Source organism: Uloborus diversus, chromosome 2 (assembly GCF_026930045.1).
Source record: "Uloborus diversus isolate 005 chromosome 2, Udiv.v.3.1, whole genome shotgun sequence".
NCBI classification, from domain to species: domain Eukaryota; kingdom Metazoa; phylum Arthropoda; class Arachnida; order Araneae; family Uloboridae; genus Uloborus; species Uloborus diversus.
In genome coordinates this window covers 192,895,355-192,913,767 of record NC_072732.1, presented here as the reverse complement: position 1 = coordinate 192,913,767, position 18,413 = coordinate 192,895,355, and the positions used below count along the sequence as shown (strand labels likewise).

At 32.8% G+C, this 18,413-nt stretch overlaps 1 protein-coding gene across 1 annotated transcript in view; it reads left to right on the top strand.

The window, feature by feature from the left end:
* Positions 1–368: 368 nt before the first annotated feature.
* The window catches only part of LOC129216739 (uncharacterized), a 38,319-nt gene continuing 20,274 nt past the window's right edge, over positions 369–18,413 (top strand). Inside the window, exons 1-4 of the mRNA XM_054850955.1 lie at positions 369–458; positions 5,166–5,310; positions 14,434–14,565; positions 17,952–18,059. Of these exons, the coding sequence (XP_054706930.1) occupies positions 380–458; positions 5,166–5,310; positions 14,434–14,565; positions 17,952–18,059 (464 nt within the window). The 5' untranslated portion in view covers positions 369–379. The remainder of the gene's footprint in view (positions 459–5,165; positions 5,311–14,433; positions 14,566–17,951; positions 18,060–18,413) is intronic.

The window sequence follows — 18,413 nt, the reverse complement described above, 5'->3', positions numbered from 1 at the left end:
CGCGGTGGCACCGAGGCGACCGATCTTTGTTTCCCTGATGCACCTTATGTTTCATACTCTGATCGCTACTACAGTCTTTCATATAGGGACTCTAATTCGCACCTGCTCAAGAGCGCATTGACGCTCCAGTCGCTTTTCAAGTTCAGTGGACGCGAACAGCTGACTGAAAGTCATTTCTTGAAACTTGTGCTGAAGTGAAGAAAATAGCAGAGTGCTGATTGGATGTTGCAAAATACTCTAGTTTTAAACTTGTTTTTCAAGATTCAAGTTTAAACGTCAACGTGTAAGAAGGTTCGGCTTCGCTGTGCGTTAATGTATTGCTTATTTATAATTTTAAAGTTTTCATAAACTTATTACTCTTACTAAAGTTTTTGTAAACATGGATATAAGTAATTTAGACTGTCCGCAGTTTGTTAACTTTCCAATAGAAGAGTTGGAATTAGTGTACACTATGGAAGGTGAGTCGTTACGAAATTCAGGTGTTATTTGTCAATTGTAGTCATTGAATACGAAATTATATTATTCTTAGTTACACATTTTTAGTTTGTTCACTTTATACACAATTTGCAACTTCGTTAGTTTTTACCTGCCTAGCTACTGGAGAAATATGATTGTAAGATACCAAACAACCATAGGACCCGTTTTTAAGTAGGAGTCCTGTTTTCAGGTAACCTGTTCCGTTGTCCCCGCTCAGGCTGAAATGTCCCATTTTCTAAAGTCACAGAAGGAAATGCCAAATACCACCATCAGTGACTCAACCAAACTTCACTGGGTGGAGCTATTGAAGCATTTTCTTTAAACTGGAACTAATTAATGTATAGTCATTTATCTCATTTATTTTAACCCAGGCCTAATACATTTGTAGATGAGTTATTTTCCCTTATGACTTGACTATAATGCCTAGAAAGAGTAGTGTGCCGATCGACAGGGGAAAAGTGAGGTTATATCTGAGGAAAATCTAGACGGCGCTACGCTCAAGGAGTACGTTATGCTCCTCAATCAGACTCGTTTTAAATCAGCGATTGCATGCAGATTTCGCAGTTTAAAAGCCCCGTTTTTCGGATTGAACTTATTTCTGCGCAAAAGACAAATTCTGTAATAATTGCTAATTGTTACATGGATGTTCATTTATTTTTTGAAGCATATAAAATTACCTTATGCTAATTTTTCTTCAATGAAAATAGTAGACTATAAGGGGCCATTCATTAAATATGTAAGGGTCCCGAGGGGGAGGGGGGTTGGAAAAGCCTCTATGTACCCTTACTTGGGGCCCCCCCAATGTGAATTTAATAACGATTCCAGTGATGTAACGATTCCAAGATTTGTTATTTTATAATTTTGAACAACGAAATGGAATCTTACGTAAGAATAGGGGGGGGGGGAGAAATCTTATGTACTTTTACATGGGGGAAGGGGGTCAAAAAATGCCAAAATCATCCTTACGTAATTAATGAATGGCCCCTAAGTATTCAATAACTGCGCGTCTCTTATTTCTCTACTAATAATAAAGCTGAAAGTCTCTCTGTCTGGATTTCTGTCTGGCTCTCTGTGACGTGCACAGCGCCTAGACCGTTCGGCCGATTTTCATGAAATTTGGTACAAAGTTAGTTTGTAGCATGGAAGTGCGCACCTCGAAGCAATTTTTCGAAAATTCGATTTTATTTTTTTATTTCAATTTTAAGAACAGTTTCCGAAGCAAAATTATCATAAGATTGACGAGTAAATTACGAAATTATCATGACGTGGAATCGTAACATGGGAAGAGTGAATGAACATAGCCAATTTGCGAGAAATTCATCATCCATTATTTGTAAATATACAGACTAATCAAATGACCTTTTAATTTTCTCCTCTAGGAAAAGTCGTGCGGGTAGTTTCAAAATAAAACTGCTTCTAAATTCTTAAGGTAATTAAAATTATCAGGGCTTCTCAGTCCGAGTCAAAGAGTCGGAGTCGCTTGAAAAACCTATCCACTCCGACCTGTCTTTTTTTTTTTAATTTGCAAGGACTTTCCTTACATTAAAAAAAATAATAGGGCCACTTGCTCCGATCACATACATAACTACATACTAATTTGCAAATAACTGCAATTGGCAAACAGCTGGCTTGACTTGATTATTTGTTGAATTTTCGGTAATACTTATCAACGTCAAACTGTTAGTTTGCTTATTTTTATAACGCTCTTTAGAACCTATCAGCAAACGGTTTTGTTGTCGATAATTATCGAAATAGAAGTAGTTTTTGAATCTGACGTTATTACTGTCAAAAAAAAGTTTTTGTATTTTTATCTTTTATCTCATATGTAAAGTAGCGAAAGAAATGTATCCTTAAAAACTAAAAACAAATGGGGAACCTCCTCGTCCTTCTGTTTTGTCTAACATTGCTTATGATAGCTTTAAAATGTTCTTTTAAGAGGAAGTGCAGCTTCTGAATCTCCTTGCCCTTAATCAGGAAACAACATGACAGTGGTACAATTAAAAAATCTAAATAAGTAGCGATCAAAAGAACATTGTTATACATGTTTTTGGACGCAAAAAATATTTTCCTGTTGTTGATATATGAGATTTTAAAGCCTATGGGAATTTTATGAAAAGCGAGTCTCGTTGTTCCAAATTTAGCGAGTTTCCATGGAGACAGACATCTTTCTCATGCTCTGTAGATATGGATGTCCTGCCACATGCAGACGAGTAAATCGTCTGTGAGAAATTGGTACCTTCAATCCCTCGCCAAGTGTTTAAATTTGCCACTTTTCTTAAAATTTCGAGAGACTTAAATACCTTTTATCTCGATGACAGGGGAGGATAACAATAATATTTATCAATTTTGTACAGGATTTTAAAAGGTTGAAATTCAAGAAAAAAAAACTTTTTTTAAAAAATATAACTTACGTGCTCATTGATTCCGTTTGTCCAAAAGTCTTATGGTCGGTCGCTAACAGTTACCAGGCGTAGCGTTGCTGGAGATTTCCAACCTATTCTCCAGACCTATAAACTATAGAGGTGGTGCTACCATATACCGTGCCAAAGTCGGGCTCTTTCTCATTTAGGGGCCTCATTGACTCAGGAGTCGCTCCTTTCTGCTTTAAACTCATGCTGGCTACATGAATGGGGCTTGAATCTCCCAAGTGGCATTAAAAACAGCAACTAACTGCGCCCTGAGCCATCTCGATTGATAATACATTTGCCTTAAAATATAAGTATCAAATTTTCAGTCAATTGGGTAAAATTTTGTTTTGAAAACATCCTTGTCTTTGTGTCTGCTTCAATAATGATCTTTTTATCATCAATATTATTTTCCACATAATTTTCATTGTATACAAAAGCTACAATATTTGGAGATTTTTTAAATTTTATACAAACTACAAACCTAATATTCGTTAGGCAAATTAATATGAACAGTTTCATTTATAATAGATTTATACGTGGTTATTTCAGTTTCATCTGCAGAAAGATCAAGTTTTTTTTTTTTTTTTGAACAGGGAACATTTTTTTTAACTGCATCATTCTTGATGGACCTTTTCTTTGGTAATTTTTTAGTAAAGTATGTTGGCAGATTTGGGAAAATTGTCGGAATTGCCTCATTTTCCAAAAAAGGTTTTCCCCCAAGGAATCAAAACTTCCTCACCATTTATAATATGCTTAAAATGTTTTTCGAAATGCAGAGCACAAGTTGTGCAATATTTATCAAAAACTTTATCTGACCTGGGAATTAACGAATTCCACATTAGTTTTTCTTCATCTGCTGGAGCTTTAAAAAGCGTAACTTTTTCCTTGAATGTTTTGTATCCACTTTTGCACCCTGGTACGAAACAAGATGAAGCTTTAATTCTTCTAATGTTCAACTTTGATGCCTCCATTAAAAGCCAAAAACGTTGTTTCATGAAATATTCACGAAATAAAGGTAAAAAAGAGAAACTCGGAACTAAATTGTAACAAAATCCCGCGTCTACTAATGTAAACACCGCAAAATTGAACGTGCACCTCGACCGCACTGCCCTCTAGCGGTTTTCATACAATTTGTCTTCAAGAATCGTGGGGGGGAAAAGCGCCGGTCGGCACACTACTCTTTCTAGGCACTATAGACTTGACTTACTAGGCATCCCGGTTTTCAGACAAAGTCCCCCTGTGCAATGTGTCCCGGCCAATTTACATCACATCCCGGTAAAAGCTAAACTTGATTATAGATACTGAAAAAATCTAAAAATAAATAACTGGAGAATTATTTAAAGTAAAATTTTCGATATTTCTGGACCTGAGAGCTAGACTTAGACTGACAATTAGTTCAAAAATTATGATTTTTTGTTTATTACTGCATCATATTAGAATCCTGTCCCAATCCATCATGCAAACATAATTCTAAAGGAAAAAAAATCCTCTAATTATTTACCAGGGTAAAAAGAGTGCGTCTTATCCTTTGCATGTGCCATACAAATGTTTTTTCTATCTCCTGCAAAGTATACCAATTATGTGGTATAAGTTTCTCTGGCTCTGAGGTACCTACAGATTTCTAACATTGACCTATAAAATTAATATCAGATTAGCTTGTGAAGATTTATGCAACAAGATTAAAAATAAAAACTTTCTAAAAGAGTCCTTGTCTATGCAAAGCACATGTAAATATTGTTCCCTTTTGACTACTCGCTATGCTGGCGGGAGGGAGGTGGTTATTCTGGTGTCCTGTGGTTGAACATTTCAAAAATCTAACAAGCCTACTGATGACTAATATGTGAAATAGCAAAAAAGCACTTGAAAATTGTAGTTCTTAAAGCAGTTTTGATTTCAGAAGTGAGTTTGAATGGAATTTTACAAATAATTTTGAAATCATCACCAAATGGATTCATACAAATTTCTTTCTAATTATATTTAAAAATTGCATCAATGCTATTCTTTTAAGGATTAATTTATGTTTCTGTCTGTAATGAAGAGTATGTAACCCCCCCTCCCCCCCCCCCCCTTTTTTTTTGAAAATACACATATAAAGATATTTGAAATTGGTAACTCCCATTTTTGAAGCAAGAATAAATGGTTCCCTTAGTCATAACTTATGAAGAAAATGTCACAAAACAACCATTTGGGCTCTATAAGAATTAGTGAAAGATGTTGTATTTTAATTTACTTCACTTTTGTTATACTTTGATTAAATTCTATTTTCTATTCCTGTCTCAGATAGCTTAAATATTGAAAAACATGTTGAAGATTCATGTATAGATTCAAGTGTTCACAATGATGACGAAGATAGTTTCATTGTCATTGAAGATTCTTCTGATACAGAAAACTCAATATCAAAGAATGAGGAATCCAGTGATAAGCAGTAAGTTTCATTTAAAAAAAAAACTATTAGAAATTTATTTTAAATATTTAATGGTTAAACACTTTTAAACTTAGAAATGTTACATTTGTTAAAATTCAAATTTTTGATTCGAGGAAGTTCCTCCCTTTTTCATAGCTGTCAAGTGCTCACTTTATCCCAGAGTTTCTCAAATTTCATTTGCATAATTCAAAGTCTTCAATTATTATTATTATATACACATTTTTTGAGGGGGGTGCCCTCCCCCGCCCCCAGGGAAAAAAAGGCACTTGAGGATCCATTCTCCTTTTGAATGCAAATATTTTTAAATTTCGAAACCTTTTTTCTTTTTTTATGCTTACATGAAAGTGTTACCTACTAGAAGTAACTATAAACAATGGCACAGCTAAGTTCCAATTATTTTACTCATAAATTAAAAACAAAACAAAAAAAAAATGCTTTGTTCATGGAAATAAAAAAACAAAAACAAAAAACTTATAATGTTTAAAAATCAAGGCCAATTTAGTACCAAAGTAATAATATTAAGCTTTCTTAATTAAAGTATGGCTTAATTAGTAGTTTCAAATACATTTTAAAAATAGTATTTTGTGAATTTGAGGATATACTGGCAATTTATAAATTTGGTAGAATGCCTATTATTGATGTATTTCCCCTCTATCATTTATTTTCAACTCAGAAATAACGACATTGATAAGGTCTGTCACAGAGGTGCTGAATTTTCCATTAATATAGACCTGATAAATTCTTTTTTCGGGGATTTTTTTTTCTTCTTCATTGCTACAGTCTGCACATGTTAAGCATATGAAAATATGTTCACTTCTTTTTTTACATTAATTTACATGCCTGAAGTTCAAGTTCACGGAGGTGAGAAGTCAGAATAACCGCACTAAGTTTTTAAAGCAAAAAAAAAAAAAACTTTTTAAAACTTAATTTCTTTTGAATCAATAGGAAAATTATACATATCATTACGAATGAAAGTGTCAACATATGAAAGTTGTATATTTGTGTTCTAAATTGTCCTGCCCCTATTTTAAACCCCAGGTTTTTTTCTTTTAGGGCAAATTCACGGTAACATGTGTGACAGTTTTACAATATTTTCTCTTTTCAGTTATTTTTCATTAGCTCAGCATAATAAGATCAAGCATTAGCAAATATAATTTTATGTTAGATACTCTTATAAAATAATCCTACATGCACAATATAATCATTCTCAGGTTATTGTAATTAGTTATTAATTTCATAAAACTTGTAACGTATGTGACAAATGAAATCTCAAATTGTCACACACGTTACAAACTTTTATAATATTAATAATTTTCATAAGCTGAGAATAATTATTTTGTGCATGTTTTTGTTTTGTAAGAGTATATCTACGTTGTAAAATGAAGTCTTCAAAAAGCCTCTGTTTGTTTGAACGTGCAAAACTCGAGAGATGCCCGGCTAATTTCTCTGAAATTTTCACAGTATCTTTCTTTTAGTACTGAAAAGGTTTGCAGACCAGTTAAAAAAAAAATTCGATTAGTAGTTTTTTTTTCCAATTTAGTCCCAATTTTCACATCAATTCCCGAATGGGGGGGGGGGTGAAAAATTACTTGCAAATATTAATATTACATATCATTGGAAAGGGTAAAATTTTTCCGCTTTCTACACAATTTGTTTCAATGCTTTAACTTAATTAAGGTGGGAGTTATTTAAATTTTTAGGGCTTAGCTGAAATTTAACCACTACTTTCTTCATTAATTATATCAATAAAATTTGAGAGAATTGTCTATCTCGACTTATGGTCGAAAAAATAAGTTTCTATCTCCAAAGGGGAAAAAGTTACAAGCCCTTTTAAATCAAGTTTCAAAAATCTCATCTCTATTCAATTTGTTAATCATTTTATTTTAGCATTTCCACGGTAATGCTTTTTGAATACTGTTTCTTTCCATCTTTCTCATTTTAATTTCTTAAACTTATTTTATTTTTTGTTTCCATGGTTACGCTTTTTTAATTCATCTTTCTCATTTTAACTTCTTAAAAGTATTTAAATATCTGTCATCCTTGTTTGGAAGGGAAATTTAGCATGCTGTTTCTTTTTCTATTATTTAAGCCTGATTGTTGAATATTCGTCACTTGACACAATTTTTATATTCAAGGTAGACCAGCAAAGCCCAGCTAGTCTAAAATAAAATAATATTTACTAAAGCTTGATTTTTTTTTTTTTTTTTGGATGCTGACCTTAAAAAGAACTTTGAAAAGAACAAGAAGTTCTGTCTAGAACTAGACGAGCCTACTTTCCCGTATACCCATACTACTTTCTAGTACCTTATCAATATACTCAAAAATAGCTAAAATCGTAAATTTTTTCAAACATATTTTTAAAATACTTTAAGCTGATTTCTAGGAATAAAAAATTCCCCACTCATCTAAAAAAATCGATGCGTAAAAAAAAAAATTAAACAAAGCAGCTAATACGCTTTTTTCCAATAAAAAAATCTTGAACAGCTTTCAAAACGAAAAAATTATCATTAAAATTCATAAGCTCATTAAAATAAATATATCATATCAAAATAATAAAAATATCGTTTCTTTTCCCCCTGTTGCCTAAAACAATTTTTTAAATGAATTAATGCACTTACCAAAATAAATAAAAACAATAAAATGTCAACTTAAAGAAATAATTTTCATTGTCAAAAAAAAAAAAAATCGTATGCGCATATCTTTATGTAGAAACATAAATGACTTCGAGTTTATTCGCCGAAAACTGAATACCTAAATTAAAACTTTAGCGTAAAAATAAAAACAATTCAGATCAACAATAATTATTTCACAGTCAAAACCATAGCTGCGGAGTCGGAGTTGGAGTCAATTTCATTTTGAGATAAAGGAGTCGGAGTCGAATATCTAAGAATCGGAGTCGGTCATTTTTCCTCCGTGTATAAATTTTTGCCAAGGCGTCGAAGTCGGAGAGTCGGAGTCTGATTAATTGTCGGGCACAGGAGTCGGAGTCAAGTGCCCCTAAATTCTCGGAGTCGAAGTCTGGAGTTTGGCGTCAAGAGCTATTTCCAACAAAATTTGTTTGAAGTAAATCCCCCTTTAAGTACGGAATCTACATTGACTTTCAGTTTCCCCGTAGGCGCTAATGTTAAGGGATTTGAACTGTTCAAAATTGAACGGAAAATTGTTCAAATCAAAAAGATATTTTATATACAAGTTTTTCATCAAACGCTTTTTCCTACAAAGTTTGTTTGAAGCAAATTCGCCTCACAGTTCGGAATTGCCTTGAATTTCCCCGTAGGCGCTAATGTTAAGTTTTTTCGAACTGTTCAAAATTGAACAAAAAATAGTTCAAATCAAAAAGTGAAATATGGGAATGAGGTGTCCTCGCCGAGATCTTTCGAACAAAAAAAAGTTTGTTCGAATCGGACGATTCATTCAAAAGTTATTAGGGGGGGGGGACAGACCGACAGGCATTTTTCCCCCATCTCAATACCCTACTTTCCAATTTTTAATTTTTCAATATTTATTGAATTATTTTATTTATTTTTGACTTTTTTTTGTTTTTTGCGATATTTTTAAGATGCATTAAGCCTTCTTTCATGCTTTTTTCTTCTTTTTCCGACTTTTACTGGGAAAGTAGGCTAAAAAAAGAAAGGTGTAAAAATGTCACACATTATGGTGAAATCTCCCTTTAGTGCTTCTGTATTTTTATCTTGAGTTTGGCAGCTGTGCTCCATTCATTTTGACAGTAAAAAAACTATAGTACTGATCAAATATATATATATAACTTCTCAGGGGTCTGGCCAGAGGATATTTGGGTCCGTTAACGAACCCTTCACAAAAATCCGATCAAACAAAACGGACCTTTCACAAAATCCCGATCAAACAAAACGGACCTTTCACAAAATCCCGATCAAACAAAACGGACCCTTCACAAAATTCTGATAAACAAAATCGGATCTGTCACAAATTGTTTATTGAAAGAGCAAATCTGAAAGCAAAATAACGCATATTTCTGTGTATAAACCGATAATTTTTGGAACCTTTTTTTAAGTCAAAATAGAGGGATCAGCTTATACAAAGTCGGCTAATTTTGAAAAAAAAAAAAAAAGAAAAGAAAAAATCGGCACTCTTGCGATGCTCCGATGCTCCTGCAAGCGATAAATAATTGCTACTGCCAAATAAATATAATGGTTGTTTGTTTTAGCTAATTAACAGCGGTGTTGTTGTAAACTTTTCTGAAAAGGCATTGGTAAGCACTTTTCTCCGCTCATGATTTAATAAACAATAATAATATATGTCTGCAAAATGAACTTAGAACTGCAAAGAGATAGTAAGGGTGAGGAAAAAATATGATCGCTTCAGATAGGGTTACCAACTTCAAAACTATCACCACTTAGCGTCTGGCGTTGAACCTTTAATAATGAGATTAGAAAATATTCTCATCATTTTGTCGGCTTGTCAATATTTCCGTTTTTACAGCGTCTGGCGTTGAACCTTTAATAATGAGATTAGAAAATATTCTCATCATTTTGTCGGCTTGTCAATATTTCCGTTTTTACGGTGCGGTGCGATGTTCACTTGTTATTTTGGGAGAAAATTATATGGGTTTTGATTTTTCGATGTTAACAAGGATGATTAACTTTAAGCAAACTCTTTTAATTACCGTTTTTTTTCTTTAGATGTCTCCATTTTGAAAAATGCAATCTTTTAACATCCGATATGAGAATCATATTTTGTTCTTTTTTCAAGCTAACTTCGCTTTATTTGGATTCAAATAAATGAAAAGTCTCTTTTTTATTTCTGTTAGAACCCTCATTTCAAGTTTTTAAAGCAAAATTCCATTTTCTGTTATGAGTCAAAAATTAAAATGCTGAATAGATGGTTTATTTTATTTTATTATTATTTTTTTGGGGGGTCAACTGTGTTCACAGATATTAATGATATGTTATCATAGGACTCTAAAATGCAATTTTAAAATAATTTTATCGAAAATATTTCTTTTACAAGCCGTTTTTATACTTTTGATGCCTTCACTTTGAGAATTGCGATCTCTTTGCATCGGCTATGGGAATCCGATTTTTCGAATTTTTGATGATTATTACGCTTTGTTAAGAGGTAAACAATTGAAATATCTTCTTATTTTTGTTAAAATCACGGAATTTATAAGTTAGAAACGAAATTTCGTGCTTTTTAAGAGTGTCTTGCGTCAAAAGATTGAATGCTGAATCCTATTCTGAATTTTGTTTTATTTATTTATATTTTTGTTACAATTATTTTAAATACTGTACAGAAATATATCTAGTATAATTTAACATAATGCAGAATGGTAGATAAATATTGATACTTGAAAGTGCGATGCCCCCCCCCCCCCCGCCAAATATCAGGAAAAAAAATCCAGAATGATTTTCTCGTCATAGAAGAAGAAAACACTCAACTTTAAGTTTAATTGATGCAGTTTGTGCCATCTCTAAATTCTGAAATTTCGTTTTAACAAAATTTTTTTTTTTTTTTTTTGCGAAATTTTTTGATTTTTCACAAAATTAATTCATTTTTCACAAAATTATTTGTTTTTTCACAAAAAACGGACCCTGTGAAAAATCCTGGACAGACCCCTGCTTCTCAATGATGGAAGGGAAGATGAGAGGCAAAGAAGAGTTCACAATATTTAATTTTTAGAATGTTTGACTTTCTGTCTTGCAGTGTATGAGACACACTTGTATAGGCACTAAAAACATCTCTGCCTGAATATGATATGTTTTGATTATACAGTAGGGTGGAACGAAAAAAACAAAGTTTTTATTTTCGAATTGTAATAGTGCAGAAAAGTTGCGATTGGTGAAGACTTACAAAACAAAACAAAAATTTTTAAAATCGGATAATATCTTCCGATCCCGCAACGAGCCTAAAAATTTGAAAAAATGGAAAATTTCATGTTTTTAGCGATTTTTTAAAAACTTTGCTCCAACGTTTCTTTTTAATACTCTAAGACGGAAAAGTTATGATTGTTAAAGCCTTCAGAAATTTTAAAAAACATATTGAAATCAAATAATACCTTCTGATCCAGGAACAAGCATGAAAAGTAAAAAAAACGGGAGAATTTCATCTTTTCTTAGTGATTAAAAATAAAATTGTTCTTCTTGTTTTTTTCTCCGGTGTTACAGGGAAAAGCCTTTTAAAAAACCCTATATTACACATAAACATTAATTTATTTCTTGATTTTTAAGGTATCTTCTAAACATGCAAAACTACCATTCTTTACAACAATGAAACATTTTCAAATAATAAAAAGTTATAAAATATTTACCAAATTTACAATCCAGTATACAAGTCTTATTGTTTTAAGTGTTACTTGTTGAAGCTAATTTATAATCAGATTTTTTGGAAAATTCGGGCATAATTGATCTAGATTTCAATGTTGCTCTTAGTAGCCATCTCTTGATTTAAATCCACACACTTTGAACGAAGCCTCCGTCACTAGCTTCACACATCTTTCGACAGCTTGCGTATGACAAGGGAATAGTTTTATATCCCAGTCGAGTATAGCGCCTGTTGCAATAAGATTTTCAATGTCTTTGTTAGGAACTTTTCGAAAAAAAGGTGGAGAAGATAGCTTTGTCGTGTTCCAATTAATAATATCTGTGTAATCTTCTGCTTCGAAATTTAGAGATGGAATGACCTAGTTTCTAATGCTTTTGCCTTTAGAAACAGACTCCCTGACTTTCTAGACGTTTTTAAACTCTAGTTCTCTTATGTGCCTCCTTTCATCAATCACCATTGACATTAATAAGTTTTCGGGATGTGCAAAGAAAAAGTTTCTTTCAATGCCAGGGTAAACAACTTGTTTTAGATTTCCAGGTAAGTATCGACAGGTTTGAATTGTTCTGTAAACATGAATCGCACCGTCTGTGAAATTTTTGCGGTTCTTTATTTCAAACTAGATCGACATGTAACATCTCAAAATAAAAGTCACTATGTCTTTTAACTCACCTGATGGGATTGATACACTTACGTACAGTCTAAGGACTCTATTTGCACAAGTGAGCCATCTGGAAAGTGATAGTGGGCCGGGGTCGCGATTTGACAAATCATTTGTGCAATTGCCACCCTTTATTGCCTGAGATATATCTAAAAGATATCTTTGATCCTTGCTCAAGCACTTTCTGTTTACATCTGGAATTGTACAGTCAATTGCTTGAAAATCTATTACTGGCAGTTTTTCGCGATCTCTGAGTTGTTCTCCTATTGGTCCAGAAAACGAATTTGGGCCAGTTGTTCCACCATCCAAATGCAGAAAAAGATGGCGAAAAGGCAACTCAATGAAATGTTATAAACAAATTGCCCATTGCAATGGTCGTGTAATATAAATTAATCAATCCTTTCTTTAAACTTTGGTTTATCCTTGTCTCGGTTGTAAGATCTCATGAAATTGAGATACTTTTTGTAGAAGATATCGATGAGCTGAGCAATTCTTTTCAGGGAAACTGTAGGAATCGAGGCCTTATCAAAGATACATTTAAACTTTTTGCGCCACTATGTCCTTAACAATGGAAAAACTCACTTTCGTGTTATTGACGTTTCTAGCTAACTCAAATCTCTCTTGAAAGCAACTTTGAAGTACATTTTCATAAGTAGGGAGCTTGTTTGTTGGCAAATCTCTCGGGTGGCCAAATATAGGGCACTGAAAGGGCTTTCTCGTAATTCCTTTCTGCAAAGATGGATTCATGATTGAAACATGTTTAGCAGAGCAAATTGACTTCATACGCACATTAGAAACATTTAGAAATACTGATGCCAGCACGACTGCTTTATTCATTTAAGTAAGATACCCATAGACACAAGTCAACTAAATAGCTCTTAAATTCAAGATCGTGAGGCGCTAATGGGGTATATTAGATGCATACACTGGCGGGATTAAAGGGCCATGTGGACAATTTCACAGGCAGGCTAATACTAAAATATCACATTTGTTTTATAAACAAACGTTCTTCCATTAGTATTTCATACGAACTTATGAGGATCGTTAAACTAAAATAAAAAAAAAGCTGAAAAAGGACTTAAAGTTTACATTTTTTCAAACATGTAGGTTTGTTGCGCGATCGGAAGATATTGTTTTATTTCAAAAAGATTTTTTTTTTTTTTTTGAAGTCTTCACTAAACGTAACTTCTCCGTTTTGTAGCCTTAAAAAGTACATTGAACCAAAAATGTTAAAAATTTGGGAAAAAAAATCCTGAAATTCTCAACTTTTTCGATTTTTTAGACTTGTTTCTGGATCAGAAGGTATTATTCGATTTCAGTTTTTTTTTTCTGAAGGTTTTACCAATCGTAACTTTTCCGTCTTAGAGCCTTAAAAAGAAACATTAAAACAAAATTTTTGAGAAATCACTAAGAAAACACGAAATTTTCCATTTTTTCAAATATTCAGGCTCGTTGCGGGATCGGAAGATATTATCTGATTTTTAAAATTTTTGTTTTGTTTTCTAAGTCTTCACCAATCGCAACTTTTCCGCACTATTACGATTCGAAAATAAAAACTTTGTTTTTTTCGTTCCACCCTATTATACAGTAAACTTCAGATTATCCTCGGGTCTTTTCACATTTTTTTTTAAACTGATTGTGCTATTATTCACTTAGATTTTGCATATATTTTTTATATTCAATGTTAGTAGATGCTATGTAGCAATGTTTTTAGTTATTAATTTAGTAATCTAAACATTTGTGAGTGTTATTAATATTTTGTAGCTATTATATACACTAAGAATATTGTATACACACAGAAATTTTAGGGCCGGTCACAAATTACTTTTCCGGAACCCCTCCAAATTTACTCCTATATTTCACACTTAGTTTTAAGAATATTGGGCACCTTCAGGCTCAGGCCCAGGCCAGCAAGTGTCCTCGCCCCCCGCCTTCCCCCGTGCACGCCCCTTACACTAAGTTTCGTTTATTAGCTATCATTATTACCTATTAACCTTGGTTTTCAGGAATTGCTTGTAAGAAAGTATTGTATATTAGCTCTTGTAAGTTCAAGTAAATGTTTCTGTGTAGAGTAGAAATGTGTGAAACTGATGTGGTATTTTTTGCCCTAGAGCTTAACTATTTTTTGCTGCTCTAATTTAAAATTATGTTTCTTTCATTTGCAGACATGAAATTAGTTCAGAAACTGTAAAACATGGCAAAACACAAAGCGATGCCTCTGATCAATTTGTCAGTGCGATTGGCTCATTTTTTGAAGATAATTCTTGCACAAAGGACGATGTTATAGTTCCTATCAAGTAAGATATATGATATGAGTTCTATGTATTTTGTAGCATAGAAATGTACAAAAATGATGGTGAGATATTTTGAGTTCAAGTTGTTTTAAGTTTTTTATACTGGTGAAATTTATTTCTCTTTAGTTCAGGATTATTTCCATGGTTATCCTTGCAATTTTTCCTCCCAGTGAAGAAAACAGAAAATTCTTAAAATTTTGATCTGTTCATTTACAAGAAGTACTCAATTTTTCAATAATTTGAAGGTTGTTGCTGTCATGAGACATGCTGTGGTAGCCGGATTGGTAAGGCATTGAACTCGTAACTGGACAAGCCTTCCCAGCCAGTCAATAATCTTCCATGAGGACTGGTGGTCACAAGGTCCTCCAAGTTTCCATTCTAAATCAATACCTCTGCTAAATCAAGGGGGGCTTGGCTTCTAGATTTAGAAAAAAAGTCTTGCAGAGCAGACAGCAGTCTAACTTGAGAAGGGTTTTGATTTCATTTTGGTAAAGTCTGATTCTGGGGGTGCCATCACCCTTGGGGGATAAGCACCCTTGAATGGAACCTTTGGGAAGCTCAGAGCCGAATTTAGCTTCATGCAGATTTGCAGTGTCAGGAATATGTCTAAATCAATATACGGTAAAATATCCCTCAAATGCAAACACTCAGGGGACAAACTTTTTTGTCCGCAATAGAGAGGTGTCCGCAGGACGGGTTTAATAATGTTATTTGCATTGGAACTGGGGAATTAAAAATTGTCCGCATAAAAGGGGTGTCCATTCGGAAGGGTTTTACTGTATGTAATATTTTATTTGAAATAAGAAGGAAAACAACAAGAGACAATGGTGTGCCAGTGAGAAGCAAAGGGATGTTAGTCGACTTTTTAAAGTTTAGATGAAAAAACATTTGAAGTTCAAATCCTATGTAGACTTTCATTGAAAATGTTTTCTAAATCCTGCAGTATAACAGCACCTGCACCTGCTTCGGATATTAGTTCTATCGCCTGCCGTTGCCCTGAAAGAAACAAGAGGTTCTCCTACTATTTGTACACTATACAGGTTATCTCGATAGTTTTAAGTTTGGCGCTTAACATCCCTTTGCTTTTCACTGCTGCAATCGATGCTTTGTGTGAAAAGATGCAAAATGATACCTAACAATCACTTCATTTTTTTCTTGAAAGCCTTAACTTTTTTTATGTTATAGTAGGAGCATATCTTCCTGATATTTTGTTTTACATTTGATTTGTAAACAGTTTAAAGTCAGCAAATAACTTCAATGAATTCATATAGTGATCTATGTACTTAAAATTAGGTTTTTTCTGAAAGTCTTGGCTCCTACATCTGTATCATTTTGTACTTGTCTGTCACTGCTTGTTCCGTTCAATCGCATCAGTAACTTACAATAATTCTAAAACTGGTAAATTATTTTTTTATTGTTAGGCATTCACATTTATTATACAGTAGAACCTCTAAATAAGGGACACTAATGGGACCAGACATTATGTCCCTTAAATAGAGGTGTCCATCTTCGGAGGTATTTTAGTTTATTCATGCAATGTGTTTACTCAGTATAGTTTTGTTAGGAAAATAAGCTATTAACATTTAAGATAAAATACTTTTAATATTTTATACACAACTAAATAAAATTCACACTTAATGTTTTTTAAAATTCTTTATTTTATTAATTATGATTAAGTCAAAAATTTGGTAAGTTTAAAGTTTTGCAGCATAAAGCAATTATTTTATTGCAATTGTTAATTCATTGCATGAATTTTCTTTGTGTCATGCAATTTACAATGCAAGACATTGAATTACCATTAGTGCTAACATTTCAGTTTTTATATAAAAAGCTAGTCAGTTTCTGTGCCCTCTCCTTTGGCCCTAAGCCTATTTGAATAAATTTCTGGGCAAGGGCGCCCATATAAGGGGGCAAGTGGGGGACTCGAGCCCCCCCCTTTTCAAATTAGAACTTCCTTGCTTTTAGTACTTTTTTCTTTGCACAAATGTAAAAATATTTCTTCTCCACCCCTTTTAATGAATAAGTTATTAAAAATGTCTAATTTTAATGATTCTAATCTGTCCTGAAATTGTTTTCTACGGGGAAAATATCCAGCTAAACTACGGGGAAAATATTTGAGCTCCCCCTTGCAACTTTATATATGGGCGCCCATGTCTCTGGGTGAGCAAGTCATGCATGTAAATTTCTGCAAGACTCTTTCAATATATACTTATTTCTTTAACATATGTCAATGTTAAACGCTCCTCAATTTTTAGAGGAAATGTGAAACTTGAATTCCAGTAAATTCACTCTTTCTAATGCATTTGTATATAATTTTTTGTAATTCTCTTCTGCTGAGACTGGCCCTTAACTAGAGGCAAATACATGGAGGTCCCTATTCAAAAGGGCTAGGACCAGAAAAAATGTCTCTTAAACAGATGTCCTTTATTCGGAGGTGTCCCTTAATTGAGGGTCTACTGTACTTGATATGTAGTTATTTATTACTGAAAGTATCTGTGAGAACACTTATTTAGTTTCGTTGAACCTTTTAGTTTTCTTTTCGTGATTTACTTGACTTTAATTTTGCATGACTCCCATTCCACCACAGGCATTTTATTGCATATTTTTGTATCATTTTGAAAAAAATTATTAATTTTTAATTTTCTAAGTTATACTTCAACAAATCTTTACTCTTGATACCAAAACAAAGGTTCCTTATTTGTTCTATTTGTATTTGTAGAATGAAAGCTGCTGACAAAACTATTCCGAATGTCCCATTCTGTCACATGGAATGGTTCCTGTTCCGAATGCTTTAAACTTTTTCTTCTTTCATGGTGTTTGTTTTATATTCTTGTTGTTATTTATATTTAATTATTAACAAATGTTGATAAGTTTCTTTGGTAATTGGATAGATAATCCTTGCTGCAAGAAACAGATTTCTTCCACTGGGTATTCCTATATTTTTTATCACCTTGCTGATCATGGAGACCAGTAACTAAAAGATTTGGCTCTAACACTTTTTATAATAGTTGAAAAAACTGTGAAACTACATGTTGAGGTAAAAAAATATATTGATTTTTGTATACAGTTGCACCTCAATGAGACAAAGCTGTTACCCGGAATTGAAGCTGAATTACTGAAATTTAATTAGTAACTAGATATCTATTTATTTTATGTGTACTATAAAAGCTGACATAATTGGTAAACTTTTTTTTTTTTTTTTTAACATTTAATTTCTGAATGACTGATGATTTGTACTTTTGTGCTGCGTTACTACTTAGTTATTGTCAAGTAAGGCATGCTCTAAATGTTATCAATTTATTTTAATTACATTGTGAGCATGCACGAAAATAGGTTAAATTACTTTTATTTCCGTGTTTGTTTATATTTCTGTTTTATGTCCCCTTTAGAGCTGAAGTCCATTCGGAACATGTTATAGATAACAAGCTGCAAAGTGATGCCTTTGATCATTTTGATTGTTTGGTTGCCTTTGTTTCCACACCAATCTCTTGCAATAGGTATGATACTTTAGTTTTTCTCAAGTAGGATATACTGTAAGAATTATCGGCGGATTTTACGTGCGTGCTATAGAAATGACCACAAATGGTTTTAACTACTTTGCACTATTGTTACTTTTATTTGTTTATAGATGATGATTTTCTAACTAACATAGTTATCTTAATTTTTGTGGAATAAGAGATATAATAGTATTATCTACATTAAATAAAAATGCACAAAAAAGTGTCAAACTACTTTGTTCTCTTTTTTTTTTTCATTTATGCAATGTGTGTAGTACAGTGAAACTTCTCTGGAGCGACCACTCTCCGTTCCTGAAAAAGTGGTCGTTAATGGAAGTTGATCGCTCTTGGAGG